We start from the raw sequence: 17,505 nt of genomic DNA on the forward strand, positions 1-17,505 counted from the left end.
CAACCCAGCAAGCATGATTTAGTTGACCCTGGCTCTGAGACATGCTACTACAGGTCTTTTTGGCTGTGTAGAGGTACCCTTGGAGAGACGGAATGACTGGCTACTGTGGGAAGAAACGCATTACAGTACTCTGCAGCAGTCCCCCCTCTGCTATGCTAATTTAGGAGAATTGGTTGTGACAGGTTTCTGAGGGAGTCGTGTCTCTTCTCCTCTGCTTGAAGAAGAGTAGCTGCAATGCCAGGGTTTGACAGCAGAGAGTGGAGATTAGGGAGTTGGATTCTCAGGTTATTTAAATCAATGCATGGAAGCCAATTGAACTATACTGATTTTTACCAGCTGATGAGCTGGTCCATGAAATATAAAGTCCAGATATACAGAGGGAGGATGATCCTCTGGGCTCTAAGAGAGTCTTTGAGAAATCTTTAATCTCTCCTAATGTGTTGTCGTTTATAGTGCAGTTCCCATTGCTTGTAATTTGTGAAACCAAATACAAAAGTAGTATTTGTGGACGTATTTACATGCATGAGCATTTATTTATTTAGCTGTTCTCTGTTGCAGTTTGATCCAGATGGCTATTTCTGGGCTCTAATTCACTTGATCTGTGTTGGTAAGTTTTGAAAAACTTGTCTCAGAAATAAACCCATCAAGCAGGCAAATTTTGGCCTTCTTGTGAAGACAGGGAAATTTAAACTGATGATAGAAAGAAGAAAAAATACTTCGATGAAAGATAAGAGAGGGTTTATTGTCATACTGCCTTGCACAGCAGAAAATAGGAAAGCCCGCCCCCTCTGCCTTTATAGTTTTTTAAATTGAAAACAACAATAGAGGAAAGTAAGTATGGCAGTCAATGGTAACTGGATCAGAAATTTCACATATAATTTTAATAAACAGTGGTTGTTTTGCAGGGTTTTGATGCTGTGCTCACTAATAGATCTTCCCTGGAAAACATTTACTAATAGCTTGTGGTCTGGGCGTTACTTACACACACTGATTTCATTTAAAATGTCCGTTAACAGATAGTATTTTAAAATACTGAAAATCTGTGCAGAACATACTCCTGGAGGAAGGGTGGTGAAATTTTGGGTTATATTCTTATGAGTATACAATCCTCTTGCATTTTTTAATTTAAACTGTGGTTTTCTTTTCTGTGGGCATTTGGATATTTTTCTGTAATTTGAATAAATTCTGGGATTATTGGCTTTGGCATAGTAAATCTGATGTCAGTGACACACTCTTTCCATGGTAGTTTAAACAGTCAAGTCTGGAGAATTTGCAGATCAGGAAAATAGCAATAATTAATAATACATTTATTAATATGTAGGGTCTTAGCCATAGGTCATTTACAAAAAATAAATATAAAAATAAATTCTAATTTTAAATTGACACAACTCAATAAAACATATACACATTTTAAAAGGACAAAATTTAAAAACACAGGATTAATCAGTCTCCGATTCATCTACATCTTTAAAATCACCACCCCTAGAGAGGTGGTCTTGTGGCTAAAGCATTGGACCAGGTCTCAGAAAACCTGAGCTAATTCTTGGCTCTGCAATAGACTTGCTGTATGTCCTTGGGCAAGTCCCTCAAACCTAGATCCTCCTGTTTGGTGCCTAAATACCTCTGAAGATCTGGGCCTTGGTCTCTCTGTGTGTCAATTCCCCATCTGTAAAATGGGGATAATAGTACTTCCTTTCCACCTGGTCTATTAAGGTTATAAACTCTTTGGTGCAGGGATTATCTCTTACTGTATGTTTGTATAGTGTCTAGAGACTCTATTCTAGTCTGGGACAAGCTATGGTGTTAATCTGTGTGATGGGGCATCCACCCCACACTGGCAGAGAAAGGGTTAATACAGCTCTGGGAAGGCTGCACAAGAAGCAGCCAATAGGAGAGAGGCTGCAAGGATCAGCCAGTCATGGACCAGTGGTCCCATATAATAAGAGCCACAGGGCAGAGCAGGATCAGTTGCTGCTGGGAGCCCAGAGTAAGGACTGCATCCCTAGAGGGCTGAGAGAATTGTAAGCACCTTGGACAGAGCAGTGGCTGGCTCCTGGGACTGAGCCACTGTGTGCCTTGAGGTGAGGGTGAAGAAGATGCTAGGGCCATGGGGAAGTGGCCCAGGGAAACAGAGCAGTATTGACAGTAGAACAGCAGGAGGCTACTATTTGCAGGGTCCCTGGGTTGGGGCCAGGAGTAGTGGGCAGGCCCTGCTCCCCCCCACTTGCCACTGAGGAAGTGGCTGGATTGTTGGACAGAGATACCCCTTCCCCCCACCTCCCGAAAGGGGGAAATACAGATGATGACCTACTGGAGGGCTGAGTTGAGAAGAGGATGCTGCGAGAGGAGCCGTAGGCAGGAGCAAAGACAGAGTGCTGATGGCAGACCCTGGATGGGTTGGCCTCAAGCTAATCCCCAGCATGACCTGGAGGAGGTGCCAGTCTGGCAATGAGGGCTGCAGCCTGTGACAACCTGTTCCACAGTAGTCTGCTGACACTAAGTGCCCACATGGACCCTGCAGACATGCACTGTTTTCTAGTGATTTTTGATCTAACTTGCTTTGAAACAGGACTAGATCAAAGCACGCTAAGGCACTTTTAGGATATGTCTATGCTGCAATGAAAAACCTGTGGCACTGAATCTCAGAGCCTGGATCAGCTGACTCAGGCTCCTGGGGCTTGGGCTGTGGGGCTTAAAATTGCAGTATAGATATCTGGGCTCAGGCTGGAGCCCGGGCTCTGAGACCCACCCCCTTGCGGGGGCTCAGAGCCAGGGCTCCAGCCCAAGACCACAAGTCTACATTACAATGTTATAGCCCTGCAGCCCAAGCCCCACAAGCGTGATTCAGCTGATCTGTGCCAGGGAGCTGTGCCCTCAAGAACAGTTATTTTAGTTTATTTTTGTTAGCAATGTGTGCATCCTGTGTGCCATGCTGGTACAAAGTACAAATATCTGTGAGTACAACTGTCAAATGAATATAGCACGTTAACCAGAATGATCGTGTACTAGACCAGTTACACATGTCATTTCAATTACAGGGGTTTACAAAGTCATTCACAAGTTGTGGAAAACTAGTTCCTTAAGGTAACGTTTTTTGTTTTCTTTTTTTAAAGGAAAGACATGGCCATCATAGAAGGGTAGACATTTATTTAGAGGACAGGTAAACTATAGGCCTCTACACTCTGCTTTATTGAGATAAGTGAGGTGACCCTTGATATATTAACTTTCTTTGGGCCGGTCTACACTGGGGGCGGGGGGGAATCGATTAAGATACGCAACTTCAGCTACGCGTATAGCGTAGCTGAAGTTGAAGTATCTAAGATCGAATTACCTAGGTCCACACAGCGCGGGATCGACGGCCGTGGCTCCCCCGTCGACTGCGCTACCGCCGCTCGCTCTGGTGGAGTTCCGGAGTCGACGGTGAGCGCGTTCAGGGATCGATATATCGTGTCTTAACGAGACGCGATATATCGATCCCGGAAAAATCGATTGCTACCCGCCGATACGGCGGGTAGTGAAGATGTACCCTTTGATGGCTACCAACTGACCAATAGTAGTAACTTTTCTGATAAAATGAACAGTGTTGACTGTCATCCTTATGTTACACCTAAGTGTATTGTATACAGCACTAAGATGAATACTAACTCATGTTTGAATTCACTTTAAACAGTACATCATTAATGAATCATGGCCCAATTCAGAAAAACATACCTCTTGATTCCTGGCACAGTTATTTTAAAAACATTGGCTTGTATTAAGCTTGAGTGCTGCAGAGTCTGCACTTACCTTTTTTTCTCTCTCTCCACTATACAAGATGCAAGACAAAATTTTCAAAAGCACCTAAGTGACTTAGGTACCTGAAACCCATGGACTTTCAATGAGATTTAGGTGCCTTGATCATTTAAGTACTTTTGAAAATTGTACCCCAATCCTATGAGCACTTTAGCACTTGTGTAATTTTACTCATGTGAGTAAATCAAGTCGGCCTGAATATTTGTCCTGTCATTAGTCTGCAGTAGCATATATGGATATGGGTTCCTGTGGCTGCAGGATATATACGTATAAACTGTATTATAATATGGTTAGACTGAAATTTATTTTCCAGACTGGTTGCCATATGTGTTTAAAGATGAAGGGTACGTCTACATTGCAGTGTAAGCTCAGGTTAGCAGAACTCGAGTTAGCAGGCCCTGGGTTTGTTAACGTAGGGCGTGAGTGTCTACACTCATTTGTAACCCCAGATTAGGAGTTGTTGAATTTTGGGTCCCAGCCTGGGGCTCCAGCATCTACATTATGTTGGCCTGAGTGCAACCATCGATATCCGAGACTTTCTAGCACCCTCCCAAAAGGTGGCTACTCCAGACCTTTATTCATGGTGCATTGTGGGAAAATGTGACTGTCCACCAAACTTGCCTTTCCCGAGGACAAAGAAAGTCAGCCCATGAGATTGTGGAATTATTTTGGTAGATTCCCAGAGTACAAGTCCAGTGGGGCTACAGCTACATTGCAAAGCAATAGAGCTGGGTCCCAGCTTGACTCGGGCTCAGACCTTTCACCCCCCTGGAGTCCTGGGACCCTGAGTCCAAGCCCTGGGTTAGTGTGAGTTGTGTGTAGGTGGAAGGCTGGTTAATCTTGTGCCTGAGTTCGAACCCTGGGCTTACACTGCAATGTAGCCATACCTTAAGCGCCCAATGCTTAGTCAGACAAAACTTCTATAGACGTTAATGGGAGTTTTTCCTTAGTACGGACGACTAAGCAATACACTTGAAATATTGTTAAAACCATTTAAATGTTTTTAATTAATATATTGATATTTTAAATCACTGCTAGTTAGAAAGTGCTGCCATTAAACTGCTTTACTGATAGAGCTCTTTTTCTTTTTTCTCCCTAGTGATTTAGACCAACAATATATAAACTATGTATTCAGGTAAAATGAATTTGCTTTTGATACACAGTGATTGTTCCTAGGTGTTGGATGTTTCCATTTTCATCAGTGCCTTGTTTCAGAAGCACAGCTGATGCTCCTGCTAACCAAATAAATCTAATGTACCTTTATAAAAGGGCCTGGGTCCAACAGTAGAATATTTGGGGGTGAGATAATGGGTGTACATGCCAAGTTACACTTGAAAAGGTAACTGTTTTAACTAGGAGTGATCACTGATCTCCCAACGTAAGATTGACACAATGACTTGATGAAAGCAAACCTGGAGGAGAGCAAGCAACACCAGTTATTACCAAAGGGGAGGTATTAAGTATCGACACATCCCATGCAAAAAGCATTGGCAATAACTGTGATTGTTAAAAATGGTGCTTTATATGGGGCAGATAATTCAGACCTCTAATTGTTGGCATTAACTGGGCATATCGAATCCTAGCCAAGGGGAGTCAGTGAGCATGGCTGTTTCTGGATTTTTGCAAGTCCTTATCTGAAGTAAGCTATGTAGGGCCCTGTAATCAAACCTCCCTGCTCGCCTGTGAATACCCATGCTGACCCCAGTCACCTTTTGCCTGCCTGTGCCAAACACCAAGTGATATCTAGAGGCAGGCACAAAGTACGTCCATATTTTTACTTTTGCTTTGTTATTGAGGGATGGGAAATAATAATGTGGCAGCCTTCATCTGCTTGTGAGTCTCTCTGACTCCTGGTGAGCCCCAGGCATGCACACTATTAGATGGTGCTAGAGAAAGATGACATTGAAAGGGAAATAAAATCAAGAACTTGAAGTAGGAGCAGAACCAGATGAAAGAAAGACTGGAGATGAAAATGTGTTGTGTGGGTGTGTGCCTGCCTGAGTGGGCCTTATACAGACACATCAGTGGGTTAGACCTAAGGCAGTTAGTTGACTATCTTTACCTTCAGAGGGGTAGCCGTGTTAGTCTGAATCTGTAAAAAGCAACAGAGAGTCCTGTGGCACCTTTAAGACTATGCTTAAGCTTATGCTCCAATACTTCTGTTAGTCTTAAAGGTGCCACAGGACCCTCTGTTGCTTTTTACCTTTACCTTGAAACTCTATTAACATAAAGTTAAAAAGCAGGGTCCAGACCTCTTCATCTTAGTCAGATAAAACTTTCCAATTTGCATGAATAAAGTGAGCTGGAGTAGGCTATTAATGCAGGTTTTGTATGTGCCAAAGAAAATCTAGCAATACAGCATGCACTGACAGTGTATGAGTATCCATTTGCATGATGCAGTTTCATGTCCTAAGACAATCAATCTGTTCTCCTAGGTTTCTCAAGTAAAAAGCAAATTTGTGGCAAAGGAGACAGACACCCGTTGTAATTTTGAACACTGGTTCATTCACATAACTGCAAATATGGTGTTTATGCATAAAAATAATCTATTAATTCTTGATTGAGTGGTTCTGCTTAGAACATCGTAAATGGGTCTATTGTCTAATGATCAGGTGGAAAAGTAAAGCAAGCAATAAAATCCTATTCCTTGTAATTAGCACTTGCATGAACTATGAATCTCCATTGTCATTTAGTTGAAAACTACAGATGGGCCCAAACCTTAGATTCAGATCTTGGATCCAAATCTGAATTTTGCAGCTTGCAAATTTAGGGCCAGATTATCTGCTGTCAAGTAACAGAGGGGTAGCCGTGTTAGTCTGAATCTGTAAAAAGCAACAGAGGGTCCTGTGACACCTTTAAGACTAACAGAAGAATTGGAGCATAAGCTTTTGTGGGTAAATGCCCACTTCCTTTGATTTCTTTGATTAGAAGGGAGGCAGGTGGTTGGAAATTTACATTTCTTTGATTTGTCTCTGTGGGATTTTTTTTTTTAAGGGACATTCAGTTCCAAGGCAATTAGGCATTGTTGAGACCAGGGAAAAGTGGGTTTTTTGTTTTTAAATGCGTTAACTAGAACATTTTAATTAAGTGCTGTTTAAAACTGTGTTAGCCAGTTATGGTCAACCTAGGGCACAGCTGCCTTTAACAGATGTTAAGAATCTTAGGGTGAGCAGACGTCTCGTTTTTTAAGGGACAGTCCCGTATTTAAGCCCTCCTGTGGGTGTCCCGACTTTTTCTTAGAAAATACGGGACAAGTTGCCTGTTTTTGTCTCTCTTTTCCCGCCCCCCCCCCGCCCTCCTGGCAGCTTGTGCTGGTGGCTGGATCCCTGCTCGCCAGCCAGCCACCCACCCACTAGCGGTGAGTGAGATGGGTCCAGTGGCCGACGATGGGGGTGGAAGTACAAGGCTGGTGGCGGGGCCAAGCTGAAGTGCGTGGGGCTGGCTGCTCCCCCTGCTGGTCCATCAGCGCAGCCACGCTGACGGCCAGCTCTTGGCCAGGAGGACCCCGCCCACCGTCCCGTTTCCGGCTGGCACTGGCTGTGAGCTGTAGTGGCTGGTGAGTGTGGGCAGGTGGCAGCTGGTTACATATCGCATCTGCTGCCCACCCATCGGCCTTTACGTGCTCCCCTCTCACTGTCTTCTCCCTGTTTTGCCACTTTGCCCTACTTCTTCAGCCCCGCTGCTCCTCCCTATCCCCCCCAGTGGGGCGTGTCCTGCTCCCAGTGCTGTGCAGAGAACCAGCCCTGGTCAGGGCGCTCAGCTCACCAACAGCCTGGCTGGCAGGCTCCTTCTTTCCTCCACTGCCTTTGGCTGGGCCAGTGCCCCGGGAAAGCGCTGGGCCAGGGCAGCCTCTCCGCCCCTCAGCTAAGCTCTGGAGTGGCGGGGTGGGGGTGGGTGGGAGGGAAGCGATTTCCAGCCTGTTCATGCCCTGACCCTGCAGGCTCCACAGCAGCCCCCTGGACAGGGGCTTAGCACCCTCTTCACCCCCCCCAACCCTCTGCCCTAGATCCTGCCCCTAGGGAGTGCGGGGCTGCTCTGCCCCCTAGGCACCCTCGCTCGCTGAGCCAGTCAGGTTCCCAGGGCCTTCATGCACAATGCATCCTTAGGGCTTAACCCCTTCCTGCCCACGCTGTAGCTGGGGGACAGGAGGTGGCTGGGTTATATGGTGGCCAGCAGCAGCCTGGAGATGTTAGCTGCCTTTTGACACTGTGCAGGCAGGAAGGGACAAGCTGCTTCCAGCCACAGGGGCGGAGGGAGGCGATATGGGGGAAGTGATGAGCTCTGCAAAGATATGAGCCAGGTCATCCCTCCCCACTGCATCCCCTGCGGCTGGAAGCAACTCCCATCCCTTCCCTCCTGCACAGTGCCGAAAGGCTGCTGCTGGCCATCTTCTGGTGTGAACCCTGGAAGAAATCTGGGAAGGGGGGCATGTGACCCTGCATGTCCTGTTACTCCCCCACCCCCGCGTTGCCTCAGGAAGATGCGGCACCAGGTACCAGGAGAGGCAGGTCCATCCTGGGGCTCCAGCGAGGCATGGACGGCAGACAGCATCGGGCAGGGAGGATGGGGTTGGTCGGTTACCTCCCCAGTGTGAGAGAGGTGTATGGGACTGTGTGTGTCACCCCTCCCTGTGTGAACCCTAAATCCTTAAAGATAAGAAGGTTAAAAAAAGAATCCAACTACGCAGTATTTCTTTTTAACAGGGGCTCAGTCAGCTTGATGTTAATTTGAATGTTTGTAGTGCATAGTTCTGATTGATTGCTGTTGAACTCGCTTGAATACAAGTAATTTTACCAGGTGTCCCGTGTTCAGCATTGGGAAATGTGGTCACCCTAGTTAAGATGGTCAAGTTAAAGCCTGTGAGGAAGCCCAAGATTAAGCTTGACCAATGTAGAATGTTGTACACACTGCCTTGTCTATACCAGACTTCTAGAATGTGTTAGTTAGCATGTGTTAGCTAACAACGCACCTTGTATCCTAGTTCAGACAAGGCCCCAGTCTTCTGAGATGCCAGGTTCTGTGAATGTGTGGTGCTTCTCACTGGCCTTGTCTACTTGAGCACTTTTCATGAAAATTCACACTATTAGACTAGTTGTAGCTCCGCTGCGTACTGACGGTGTGGAAAGGGGCAGCCTCTGCTGCATACTGATGCTGCTGGTGCCTGTATCTTCATATTATCTAACCCTGATCAGATGGTTTACATTTGACTATGCAGGAAAAAGCCACCGTGTGAACACAACTTGACAGTGATTGCTGTAACAGAGTCAGATGAAAGCGTTACCGCCTGGTTATGAAAACAGAGTTGCACTTTTACTGTAGATGATGCCTGGATGGAGCATTAAACATTTTGCCCCAAGCTATTGGATGGCTTTAATATATTAGTATAAAGTTCTTTTTTTAAAAGATCAAATATTTGCTCCATCTAGTATTGCCAAGAGTGTAACTGAAACAAACTAAATATCTTAATGCCGCCTGTTCCCGCATGCACTGATTCTTGTTTAAAATCTGGAATGAATTTTTTAGGAGACTGTCTTTAGTGTGGGCATTAGAAACATGGAGGTGGACTTTCCAGAACTAGATAGGTCTGAAGAAGGATTTGCTGGATTGTGAAAATATGGTATTTCTCACACCTCATCACTTAAAGTATCTTTCTCAGAAAGTTGACCACCATTTATGTGATGTTTCTTAAAACTATTCTAGAAAAGCCTATTAAAGTTCACTTTTACCAGTCTGCAAATAATCGGTCAGCCACATAGCCCGGATAGAAACCTTTCGTCTCTAAAAGCTGGAAAGTTTGGTTCCAATATCAACGACTGGGTGCTCTAGCTGACCATTTTGAGGGCCTCCCTCATAACTGGATTGTCTGATTCAGTCTATTGTCCTGTTCTTTTCAGGGGACATTTTGCTGCTCTAGAGTAGAGCAGCAGGACACAGCTACCTCTCCATGGGCTTTAACTCATCTTGTTGCTTTCAAATTTACCAGCACTTTGAGGGGTCTGAGAGACATAGCAAGGTTCAACCAGCAAAGAGATGTGTTTACTGCTCTTCCTTTTCCTTTGTTCGTCCCTTCCCATTTATTGTGTCTTTGGGCTTTGGTCATTGTCCCCCCACCATACCCTCCACACAAAATGAGTGGTGTGTTGACTGTGACAGATACAGTTTAAATATTTAAGAATCTACTTTGATAAAATGGTGGAAATATTATATACATTGTATGGAATGCTGAGTCTTCTGTTCACTAGCAAAACTAATTTAGAGCTAATTCCAATAGCTGTATAATCCCCAGTCCTTATAGGGCCTATTTTGTCATGACTTAGAGTGGGTTTGTTATTTTAATCAGCACATGGACGATAAATCACAGGGAATTAATCTGCAAAATGCCACAGTCTGCCTCTGTTGCTGTTGTTCACAAGGCAAGATGCAAATAATTTTAGATTGCAGATTTGAAAAGACTCTTGAACTTCCCTAGTTTTTCAAATCTGAGATAGCAATGAGGTGCTGGGACATGTAGTGTGATAGCCCTCCAGAGATAGTGAAGCACTATCTGCAGTTCTTGCATAGGATGAAACATAAATGCAGGGCAGGTTGTAGCCTATCCTAACAGTGCCAGTAGTAGTCCTGCTCAGGGCCGGCTCCAGGCACCAGCCCACCAAGCTTGTGCTTGGGGCGGCACCTGGAGGGGGGCGGCGTGGCGCTCCGGCTCCGGCCGTGGGGGAGAGCGAAGTCGCGGCGGGCTCGCCACCCTCCCCGCAGCGCTCTGGCTGGCCGGGGAAAGCGGAGCCCAGGCCGGCTCGCCGCCCTCCACCCGGTGCTCCAGCCGGTCGGGGAGAGCGGAGCCGCGGCCAGCTCGCCGCCGGGGAGAGCGGAGCCGCGGCCGGCTCGCCGCCGGGGAGAGCGGAGCCGCGGCCGGCTCGCGGCCGGGGAGAGCGGAGCCCTGGCCGGGCTCGCCGCCGGGGAGAGTGGAGCCCCGGCCGGGCTCACCACCCTCCCCCCAGCGCTTCAGCCGGTCGGGGAGAGCAGAGAGCTCCGGCCAGGCTCGCCGCCCTCCCCCCAGCGCTCCGGCCGGTCGGGGAGAGCGGAGAGCCCCGGCCGGGCTCGCCGCCCTCCCCCCGGCGCTCCAGCCGGCCGGGGAGAGCGGAGCTGTGGCTGGCTCGCCGCCGGAGAGAGCGGAGCCCCGGCCGGGCTCGCCGCCCTCCCCCCAGCACTCCGGCCGGTCGGGGAGAGCGGAGAGCTCCGGCCAGGCTCGCTGCCCTCCCCCCGGCGCTCCGGCCGGTCGGGGAGAGCGGAGAGCCCCGGCCGGGCTCGCCGCCCTCCCCCCGGTGCTCTGGCCGCCGGGGAGAGCGGAGCCCCGGCCGGCTCGCCACCCTCCCCCCGGTGCTCTGGCCGGTTGGGGAAAGTGGCCCGCGGCTGGGCTCGGCACCCTTCCCTGCCGCGCTGGGGTGGGGGGAGGGGGGGGGGAGCGGGAGGCTTTTTTGCCTGGGGCGGCAAAAAAGCCAGAGCCGGCCCTGGTCCTGCTCACACACATGCTGATGCTAGTGCTTCCTGTCTCTTGGCCGGAGTGTGGGTGAGGGGTGGGCAAAGAGGTGGCAATGCATGCTGGGTACTCTCCCCCACAGCAATTGGGCAAGGACTGGGTGCAGTTTTGGTTCCATCCTCCTCCCCCCCCATCCCATGTTGTGACTAGCAGAGCTGGCAGGGTGTGCAGTGTGAGGGCAAAGTAATGTGCACCTGGAAAGTGGTGGCACTAATTGCTTCTCCTAGAAACAATGAGTCACAATTCCTTCCCAAGTTTTTGCCTGTGGAGAGATGGCTGTGTGCCACTCCTTACACAGAATCCTAGAAATGTGGGGCTGGAAGGGACCTCAAGAGGTCATCTAGTCCACCCCCTTGCCCCACGACGAGGAAGGATTAGATACACCCCAACCTGACAAATGTTTGTCAAACCTGAAATGATGGCAATTCCATAGGCTGAGCAAAGGCTGAGTTTGTTGCTCTTAATCTATTGGATGTTTGTCTGTGAAACTGAAGTGCCAGACAACTGGTAGTCTCTGGCCAAGAGAAACCTAGGACATAGAAGGGGAGGGGTGTTTTCAGGTTTTGATTCAAGTGTGTTGACAGAAATATGTGTAAAGCCTGTAAGAGTGCACACCCACATTAGAAGTGGCTTTAGGAAGAGTTGCTAGGCTTTCTTATTTATGAGCACAAAAAGCTGCACTGGATTTTTTTGCTATGATGAAGGCCAGCTTTGCAGGCATAAATTGCTTTTCTTGCTGGCAAAACTGCCCCATAATCGGACAGAAAAGCATACAAGGTGCAGCCCAAAATAAAATATTGTGGGTTTGGGAAAATCAGAGATCTAGTGCTTCTACTCCTTATCCCTTGCCTAGTGTCCTAAATTGTCTTTTGGGAAGTCCCAAAGTCCTTCAGGCAGTGCTACAAGATGTCCAGTTGAGACCATAAATACAGTGCAGCTTACTTCAGTTTTAACCCACTGGCTTAGGCTGCCCCTTGGCCCACTAAGGTTTTGTTTCCTTTGGATCTGAGCCTGGGATGTCGAAGGGTTATCAATTCCCTTTGCTTGCAGATGAAGTTTCTTACCCAGGCAAACATATACACATTTCTTACTCTCCATAATCTTATCAGTAAAATATGTACAAAGCAAAAGCGGGGACTGTAGTACAGCCGTAGCCACTGTTGATGCAGCTTCATTTGTGCCTTCATTCCCTTGTGTTTCATATTGAGTAATAAGCAACGTGCCTTCACCTCCTTTGCTATGTTTACCAGCAGAATTGATGATGTCCGTAAATTTGTGGAATTGGGGTTTATTTAACTGAAGCGCCTTCTGGGTATTTAGTTTGGAGGCAGCAGCAGAGAATTACATACTGTGTGTTCAATAATCTAGAAATGTTGACTTTTTAATGTCTTTGTGGCACAACAGTTGTTTGTTAAAAATACAGATATTTAGAGACTGGACATTTTCCGCCAGGTAATATATATTTTAAGTACTCTGAAGAAAATGTTAAGCCTAAGCCACTTGACCATATGTTTAACATGTAATTTCCCCCTTTGCCTTGTGTGCTGCACTACTGGTTTCAGAGCCAGGACCCTCACCTCCACACCCTTTGGGACCTTAGCATCAACATATGCCCTGCACCAGCCAGAAAAGCTCCATGCTTCATTGAACTCTAGTAAGACCCTGCTGCAGGCCCTGTCTTTGGCAGCCACAACTCCTTCTCATTGTGTAGGCCTCCATGGCTTTACTGGTTGGGTTGGTACCTTACAGCCATCCTAGATCTGCCCTAGGACTGCAGGAGACAGTAGCAGTTAATTGGGGGAAATTGTGATGTCTTCAGCATGTCTCTTCACTTTCATAACTGCAGTGCCTACCAATGGTCAGTCAGGTAAAAAGCAGGGCCTCTGGCTGAACTGCTGCCCTCCATCTTTGTTGCTTTTCCTCCAGTGACCATCATGGACAGCTGTCTTGTTCCAATTTGGAAGCAGCTAGAACTTGGCTTTGGAAGCATAGCTTCTTTGAAACCATAAAGCCACAGAATCTTTGTGCATGGTGAAGGACCAATAATTCTGTAGTCTTTTATCCTTGGAGACAGGGTGGTAACTGAACAACAGGTGCTTTTCAGGAGAGACATTAGTATTGACTGGGAGTCCCTTCACCCTTTAGTTTTGTGGTGTTGGCTCTGGTTATGTCAGTCTTAGAAGTCAGGCTGGGGCCTCACAAATCTTAGTTCAAAGGCCACAAAACCTAGAACCGGCCCTGACTGATTTTATAATTTATATATGCGAGAAAATGTGCATTGATAAATATTCTTTAAAATTCCCCTTCCAGTGTTGAGTGTGTTTGGAACTCAGCAGTGAATAGCTTTAGAAAAGAAAACTAAATGCTGTTAGTTCTGCTGAGGCCAGGAGTTTCACTAGTATGCTCTTTCTTTATAGATGTTCTAATTGTAACATGAATACTTGTTCCTTGCATCTAAGTGACATTTTGAGTGTGATTCTCACAAATATGGGCACACAGTGCTTGCACAAACATACATGTGGAACTGGATGCTTAATTTGCACATGCAGTTACCCCAATCATGCCCACAAATCATTGTTTGCACACACAAGGTCAAAATTCTTGTACAGAGAGCGAGCTCAAGGCTTACACGCTATAGGGGGGAGGGATAGCTCAGTGGTTTGAGCATTGGCCTGCTAAACCCAGGGTTGTGAGTTCAATCCTTGAGGGGGCCACTTAGGGATCAGTACTTGGTCCTGCTAGTGAAGGCAGGGGCTGGACTCAATGACCTTTCAAGGTCCCTTCCAGTTCTAGGAGATAGGATATCTCCATTTATTTATTATTATTTTTTTAGTCCCACTTAAGCTCAATTTTGATGACGTAAGTGATACAGAGGCCTGTGCTGTCCCATTGCATAGGGGAGAACTTCACTCATTAATGAACAGTTATGTGCACTGTCCATTTGTGAGCAGATTGTTTGTATCCTCCTTTATTCATAACTTTTGTATTCAATTTGTAGTAAAGTATTTATCATTTCTTTCTTTAGTGTGGTGCTTTTGGCCTCTGCATCCCATCCAGCAGGTAAAGTGAATAGAGAATGTATTAACCTTTATTTTTTATGGGTTCTGGTTTGATTTTTTTTTTTTAATGTATGCAGTTTAAGATCAGACTCTACATCCTGGTGCAAAATCTTGAAGAGTCAACAAGAAAACCACGTGGAATTGCTTGCATGAAGGCTATGACAAAATAACTGTAGTAAACTTGTCTCGGGCCCTCCCACAGGGCTGAATCCTGCACCACTAGGAGGTTTGCTACTGAATTAACTGGGAGTAGGACCATCTAGGCCATGATACAACGTTCAGAAAGGAGAGGGGAAAGGCGCCTATCATTGTGAGATCCATGACCTGATCTTTAATTGCATCTAATAGCCTGTCATATGGACCCTACCCGTCCTTTGCAAAAGAGCAGCATGGGACCCTGACTAGCAGATACTGCAGACTATAGCCTGCATTTTAGCTGACTGGGGGCTAGTCCCAAGGATTAGCTGGTAGACTGCTCCCTTGAGACCAAGGCCTACCAGCGAGCCTGGACGCTGGGTTTCCTTCCTTATGCTCTTCTCAATGCTAAATTGAGGTCTCACTCTGCTCCTTGCACATGGAGTAAGGGGGTCTCTTTTTTTTTTTTTTCACTATTCACTTCTCCCCTCCATCACAGCCCATGGTAGGATTTTGTCCTTCACTGTGGCCAAAGGGCCAACGATAAGTAATAATTCAGGGAGGTGAGGCATGTTAGAACATAAGAATGGCAATACTGGGTCAGACCAAAGGTCCATCTAGCCCAGTATCCTGTCTTCTGACAGTGACAATGGCAGGTGCCCCAGAGGGAATGAACAGAACAGGTAATCATCAAGTGATCCATTTCCAGTTCCTGGCAAATTTGTGGTTTACTAGTCAAAGCAGTGGCGGTGGAACCTGTCCATATTTCTTTATACAGAAGATTCAACCAGTCAGAAAGACAAAGGGAAAAAGTATTTAAGAAATGAACAGGTACCGCTCTTCAGCTAGTGGGAGCTTTTGGTGCTTTATAAAGCCACTGTGCCTGCCGTGTCTTCCCATCAGGAATTATGAAAGAGAAATGCCCAGTGAAATAGGCACACATTTTTAAAAATTGAAGGAAAACACTTTGAGAATTTGTAGAGCTTGGAGGTGAGAGAACTCCAGACACTAGGTACTCCTGAGAGCTCTATGGGTCAGACTTCCTGGAAATGCAAATATTCACCAGCCCTACTCTGCTCATATTTGTAAGAACGTTTTTAAACCTCCTGACTTGCTGTTTGTGACAGAGTTCAAATTCCAGAGAGGGAAGCAGCCAATACATGTAAATGTTTCCTGTTGCACAGCATGGAACTAAAAGAATTAACTGACTTCAGTGGAAACAAATTCACCCCTGGGGGCCCTCCAGTAAAACTAGCGAATGCGGTGCATGCCTGGTCATTGGAAACTGCAGTGTCAACACAATCATTTATGTGCCATTAGAAACATATTAGCCAAGAATACTTTTACATTTTCTACAACCCTTTCTCCCTTTTTGAACAAAAGGCAGGAACCAGCTAGAACTGAGAAAGTCAGGAATGAATCATTAAAAACATTATAAATGCGGAAAACTTAGTAATTTAAAGAGTCAGGCAGCTGTAAAGGAATGTTAAACTAATACTGTAATAACTATTTCATTGTTGTTCCCCAGTTGTTTGTAACTATGTGTATTTTTGCCAGTTTTCCACTGAGCATATTACTTTGTTCCTCAGGTGATCTCTTCAGTGCCTTGGACTTTCCATTTCTGTATTTCTACAGATTTCACAGCAGCTGCTGTGCCAGGTAACCTCTCCATACTAGGGTGTGTGAATGCTTTTAGAATAATTGGTTCTGTCAACTTCCAACCTTGACTCTCAGTTAAAACCTGAGTTAGATACAATAGTCTGTTTTGGCACAAGCCAGTAAAGCTGCAAAGCATTGACTTCCTCTGAAATGCCATTGAGGGCCTGAGATTCAAATTTGCCAGGGGTTGTTTCATCAGAGGGGGAAGGGGTATCGGTATGTGCAGTGTGGCCATGAGGGTTCCCAGCCGCCATTAAAATAGTTTTACATACCATAGCAAACCTTTGATAGAAAGCATAGTATTGTAGGACTGGAAGGGACCTTGAGAAGTCATCTAGTCCAGTCCCCTGCACTCGTGGCAGGACTAAGTGTTATCTTAGCATCTCTCAAACGCTTCCCAAATTGGAATAGGCCTTGTAAAACTTGCTGTTTGTGGTGATTACAAGGCATTAGTCTTGAGCACTATATTAGTGTGCATGGATTTATTTGCCCGTACATCTTGTTACTTGGCAGAATGGGTTAGTCGTGTAAAAGGGGAAGGCTGTAACAATTTTGAGTAGCAACAGTTCACAGCCTACTAATGTTATCCTGTGAGAATTACATTATTTATTCTATATCTCCTTGCTCAGTTGAAACTTGCAGCCTTCTCTTAATCTTCTGTTCTTTGTTCTTTGTCCACTAGATCCATTAATATCTTAAGTAGAATTTCAACTTTCATGCTAAATGGTTCTAAAATAGTTGTGGTGTTTCTTGGGACTTTTCTTATTTTCTTAACTTGATCTTATTTACCTATTGAAAGGGTTGACATAATGTGAAAAATGATCATAGTCCTGATGCTACAATTTATTTTCATGGCGGGGGGGGGGGGGGGGGAAGGGGCTGAAGTGGAGAGAATGATCTCTTCCAAACTAACTCCCCTGTGTGGATGCTTGGTTCTGAAATAAAAGTGACTTTATTAAAGAATAATTACTTCTCTTTGTGAGTGAAGAAATTATTTTGTAATCAAGTCACTTTTCTCCCAGGATATAGTGTCCACATAGAGTTATTCCACAACAGCTACATGGTCACTCCTCCAGTAGACAAGATCCAGTTTCAGACTCTAGAGAATGCACTCTCACTCTCTCACTCACTAGGAGCCTCAGATTTGTCACCAGTGCTCTAGGCTCTCCTCTCCCTACCCTGTGTTAAATAGTACTTTACATCAGTGTTTTCCAAAAGGTGAAGCTTTCACCACAGTGGAGGCACAAAGGAATAGTTGGGGTATATTGTCAGACCTCTCAATTGCTCTCTGAGTTCTCACTTTCATTTTTTTGAAAAGTAAGGCTA

The 17,505-nt window shown here is 46.0% G+C and overlaps 1 protein-coding gene across 12 annotated transcripts in view; it reads left to right on the plus strand.

Moving 5' to 3' along the window:
• Positions 1 to 17,505, plus strand: part of TMEM241 (transmembrane protein 241) — a 188,035-nt gene that overhangs the window by 23,322 nt on the left and 147,208 nt on the right. For 10 of the 12 annotated variants that reach the window (XM_054017805.1, XM_054017808.1, XM_054017806.1 and 7 more), the window contains exons 8-12: positions 559 to 607; positions 3,039 to 3,084; positions 4,892 to 4,927; positions 14,352 to 14,386; positions 16,110 to 16,179. In XM_054017805.1, the coding sequence (XP_053873780.1) occupies positions 559 to 607; positions 3,039 to 3,084; positions 4,892 to 4,927; positions 14,352 to 14,386; positions 16,110 to 16,179 (236 nt within the window). The remainder of the gene's footprint in view (positions 1 to 558; positions 608 to 3,038; positions 3,085 to 4,891; positions 4,928 to 14,351; positions 14,387 to 16,109; positions 16,180 to 17,505) is intronic. The other 2 variants (XM_054017803.1, XM_054017804.1) reach the window with 1 other exon arrangement.

This window comes from Malaclemys terrapin, chromosome 2 (assembly GCF_027887155.1).
Source record: "Malaclemys terrapin pileata isolate rMalTer1 chromosome 2, rMalTer1.hap1, whole genome shotgun sequence".
In the NCBI taxonomy this organism is placed as follows: domain Eukaryota; kingdom Metazoa; phylum Chordata; order Testudines; family Emydidae; genus Malaclemys; species Malaclemys terrapin.